We start from the raw sequence: 4730 nt of genomic DNA, 5'->3' as shown, positions 1-4730 counted from the left end.
CCTTCAAGAAATTAACCATTCTGCTTTAAAAATGAGTGGAATGTAGTGGTAGCTAACCTGGTGAAAGCAGTTTCTTTGGACACAGCTTCTTGGCAAATCTACGGTTCCGATCAAAGAGCTGAAAGAAAATGCCCACACAACCACAAGGCCTTTGAGGTTGTCTCTCAATCATTTCTCTAGCTAAGCTATCATTCATCCTTCAAAATCCTATCTTAAATTTCTTCACCTTTTCTCCCACTCTGCTGAATGTGATTCACACACTTTGTCTTCCCAATAAGATTCTATCAAACATTATCTTCACATTAATTTGGAAACAATTAAACCAAAGACCACCCTACTGGACCCTCTGCCCACCACATCACTCACCCTCCATGTCCCAAAAAAAGAAAATGGGGAAAAAGAACTTACATTTTCATGCAAGAAACAAAGCAAAAACCCAATTGACAATCAGAAAGAAAGTAGAAAATAGCTATGAAAAGTAAAACCCTAAGCTATGTTCAATTATGACAAAACTTTCACAAGAAACCACAGTCATACAAAGCAAACACAGAACAAGAAAATACAAACAGCAATACCCATAAAGTCTTCAACTTGCACCAAATGTGCTACTGTTCAAGAAAACAGCTAGAACTGGTTATAGTACACTCTAGTAAGCTATTCTTTTATTTTTTTAATCTTCTTTATGACAGTTAATCATAATTATTTTAAATAAGTTCCTATAGAAATGCTTTCTATGCTTTACTATCACAAATGCTACAGAATAAGAGAAGAATGCGTCGATAGAGACTAACCGATTAGGCAGCAATCAATAATAATAGAACCCAAAGCAATTGCAGCAAGGACAAGACCGAATGTTTTTCGAAATCCAAAGTGCCCAAGAAATTCAAAGTACTTTTAAGAGAAAATAGAGGGAGTAATAGCGGAGCAGAAGTTTGTCCTCTTAGAGAAATAGAATGGTGAGTTTATATAGTGAGAAGGGCCATCCACAATTCCAAATAATGAAGTAAGAATAATATTTAATGGAAGAAGAATAACATATAATGAATCAATTAAGGGAATTGTACCCTTAAATGGATGGGGTAAATCAATCCGTTCCACCAATCATGCTATAGTTGCCATAAATATATAATACCCTATTGTAACATTTGAAATTTCCATCAATAAAACAAGTAAAAAGAGATCCTTCCTACTTATTAGATGAAATCAAGAAGAGGTATCTAAATTTACCATAATTAACGTGTGAGGGGATGTCTGTCAACCAAGTAAGGCAAGAAAAATAAAAAATCAATTACTGAGATGCTTTTCTCAAATCAAATTGGTACAGGATCATTCCCAAACAGTCAAAAGGTGCACATATTAGCCTTATTAAAGATTTATGAAAAAATCTAAAAAATAAAAAATCAATTACTGAGATGCTTTTCTCAAATTAAATTGGTACAGGATCGTACCCAAACAGTCAAAACGTGCACATATTAGCCTTATTAAAGATTTACGAAAAAATCCAAAAAATAAAAAATCAATTACTAAGATGCTTTTTTCAAATCAAATTGGTGCAGGATCATACCCAAACAGTCAAAACGTGCACATATTTGCCTTATTAAAGATTTACAAAAAAATCCTCCAATCGTCACATACATGCTTTTCCCATACCAAATTACCCATATTGACTAAGAGGCATAAAAAATGTGAAGTTGCAAGAAGTTAGGCGTGTTAGCACATACTAGAGAGAGACGAACAAATTGACTCACCATTCAAGTTAAGCGTCACGAAAATTCAATCAAGCAGGACATGCAAATAGGGTCGAATAAAAATCACAGACTTAAAATCAACACATTTATTCAGCAAAAATCAAACGTGGCCACACTTATGTGAGACACAGATGAAGAAATAGTACTAAAGTTCACACACATATTTCAAACACGGGATCAAACCTGAAGACAGATTCTTCACTTTCGATGAGGAAGGGTTGCATGGTTGGAACGCTGAAGGGGTTTGCCGGAGGTATCACTGTGGGAGAGGAGTCGAGCCTATGTCGCGGCTGTTGGACATTCTCCGGAGGGGAGAAAGAAGGCGACTGGAGAACGGAGGATGGAGCGGCGGCGTGGAGGCTTGGCTGGCCATCTCCGTCGATGGCGGCGCTATTCGCCGGTGAAGGACGAGAAGGGAGGGGGATGGCCATCGGAGCAGCGGCTGGACTCGCCTGGGGTAGGAGCTGGCGGCGCATATGGAGGAGAAGGAAGAGGCGACGGCGAAGGTTGTTCGCTGGAGATGGCGGCATGGTGACGAGGACTCGGAGCGGAGGGGGTAGTTTTGGTAGTCGATTGGCAACGGAGAGATAGGAGGAGAGGGGGGGAGATCGAGATTTGGAGGTGTTTGTAGAGAGAGAGAAAATAGAGGTGGAGAGATAGAGGCGAAAGTTGGGGAAAAATTTGAGTTAGGGTTTGTAGGTTTGAAATAGGGAAAGAGAGATCTTTTGATCTAAACCGTTGGATTGGATTTTGATTGACGGCTGTGATTTAATGTCATGGGGGAATTGAAATGTGGCTAGGATGAAAAATAATGGCTTAAATTGTAAAAAATTGGGTTAAGATTGTAATGGATTGGGTAAAAATAGGCTTTAATTGTAAGAAATTAAATAAAATTGGATTAAAAGGTAAACAAAATCACGCAATGTAATTTTGATTAGGCTGTTATTTAAATTAAAGGAGGAATAATAATAATATATGATAATAGTAATTAAATAATAAATTACAGCATTAAATAATAAATAATAAAAAATATAATAAAAGATAAATAATAATAATGAAAAAATTAATAATTAAACAATAAGTTATAATAATAAATGATAAATAATAAATAATATTAATATATATAACAACAATGTTAATAAATAATAATATCAATAAATAGTATTAAATAAAGCAAAACTAGACAATGTGTTTTGCAAAATTGTGAGTGTGCATAATTACGTGAAAATAATTTAATTAATAAAATTATAAAATGTCATTTTTAATTTTAGAGTATTATAAAAATATGATTCTAAAAGACAATTGATGATTTATGCATTTTCTAAATTATGAATGCGATATGTTGGAAATCTGTTTGATGCAAGAAAATATGCAAAAATACTAATGTTTAAAAATTAACGATTTTGTTAAAATAACAGACTAAATGTAGTGTCGGGAGGTCAAAAATGGGTGTCAACCTCACAGTGTCAAAATTGGCTTCCAATACTGACTTTTAAAAAATTAATTCAAAACAATAAATAAATAGGAACAATTAAATTTCTTAAATTCATGATATAAGAAATACAAAAATGAAGCATAAGAATAAATAAAAATTTCAACATTATTATTGAAACAATTAAATTACCTTAAATATCAATAATATCTAAACAATTCATTTATTATGAATATTGAGGAAGTATTGTCTAAAATATCAATGAATTAAGTAGACTCAATGTAAAATAGTTGAATAAACCTTTCAATCTTTTCTATTTACCCCATTTGAATTGGACACACTCCTTAATAAATTCTTTACTCTTGTAAGGTTAAAAGTAATTTTACTAATATATTTTTAGTTACTAAAATTTATACATTTTTTTAAAATAATAATGATTATATTTTAATCATTTATATAAATGAAGACTTTAGTTACTACTATTTTGTCTTATTTGGGGATATTTTCGTTAACAACACCAACAGTAAGGGTATTTTGGTAACTAAAACCTCCAATCAATGACACTTTACCATGTCTTTTGCCTCTACTGTTTTCCTTTCCTAAAATCTTCTTTCATCTTCGTTTTCTCTGTTTTTCCTTTTCTCCACTGTATTCCCTGCGCATCTTGACACCCAAACACAAGTTTCAAGTAAAACTCATAACTTTGGAAACTTTCTTGATAGAACAATTGTTCAGTTTTATGCCAAAGATATGGTATAGAGTATGCTTTACATACCTGACTGTCAACCTTCAATACTAGTTCCAAATGGACTTCCCGTCTTTTCGGATTAGTTATCTATAATGAACATATATAGCAATCAAGTATTAGCAACCAAACGTCACAATCCAATTATTTGAATTCACCAAACAAGTGGTTAAGTAGTAAGCCTTAATTACACCATAAAGGGTGTCACTTTAACCCTCTTATACTCCAATTACATTCACATGCCATGCATATTCATACAACATCCTCCAATATCAAGTTTGGATTCATTTATCCTTCCAACCAATCCATTAAACCAAATTGAGCCATAGACATAAATAATCATTAATTCAATAGTATTTCACCATATCAACCTTCCCTAACTCAATTAACATATCCACCTTCCACAATTCAATACAACCAAACCATGCAAAATAGTCCATAACCCTATTTCCATCACCTTTCAATAACAGCCAATACATATAATCCTCTATCACACATATACATATGGAAAAGAATAAAGGTAAACAATATTCATACCTTAGAATTCACCTCGTGATTATGCAATCCTGTTAGCACAAATAAAAGGAGCCATTCGAAGCTCTTGAGATGAAAAACGCAGTTATCCGATTACTTTGGAATTTCTACGGTTGAATCAAAAGTAATTTAAAGGTCAAATTTGGCTAGGGTTTGTTCTTTCACAATGATTGATGATGAAAATGAGTTTTTGAACTCATATAAATGTATATATACACATATTACCGTCCATAATATAATACGAAATGACCAAAATGCCTTTAAAATTTAA

At 33.0% G+C, this 4730-nt stretch overlaps 1 protein-coding gene across 1 annotated transcript; it reads right to left on the bottom strand.

The window, feature by feature from the left end:
* Positions 1 to 170: 170 nt before the first annotated feature.
* On the bottom strand, positions 171 to 2323 carry LOC124895117 (protein MLP1 homolog). The gene is made up of 2 exons (XM_047405569.1): positions 1932 to 2323; positions 171 to 281 (listed from the first exon to the last, which is right to left on the bottom strand). The coding sequence occupies exons 1-2, from the start codon at positions 2276 to 2278 to the stop codon at positions 254 to 256; spliced, it is 375 nt and encodes a 124-aa protein (XP_047261525.1). The 5' UTR covers positions 2279 to 2323; the 3' UTR covers positions 171 to 253.
* Positions 2324 to 4730: the final 2407 nt, after the last annotated feature.

This window comes from Capsicum annuum, unplaced genomic scaffold (assembly GCF_002878395.1).
Source record: "Capsicum annuum cultivar UCD-10X-F1 unplaced genomic scaffold, UCD10Xv1.1 ctg80046, whole genome shotgun sequence".
NCBI classification, from domain to species: Eukaryota; Viridiplantae; Streptophyta; class Magnoliopsida; order Solanales; family Solanaceae; genus Capsicum; species Capsicum annuum.
The sequence above is the reverse complement of the archived record's forward strand: the minus strand, read 5'-3'. Positions and strand labels throughout refer to the sequence as shown.

What these genes read in the sequence shown, in the direction of transcription:
- LOC124895117 (XM_047405569.1), bottom strand. Translation starts at nt 2,278, where the DNA reads ATGCCGCCATCTCCAGCGAACAACCTTCGCCGTCGCCTCTTCCTTCTC. An exon ending in AGTGAAGAATCTGTCTTCAG is followed by an intron (nt 282 to 1,931) that starts GTTTGATCCCGT and finishes AATGTTTGATAG; the next exon opens with AATCTTATTGGGAAGACAAA.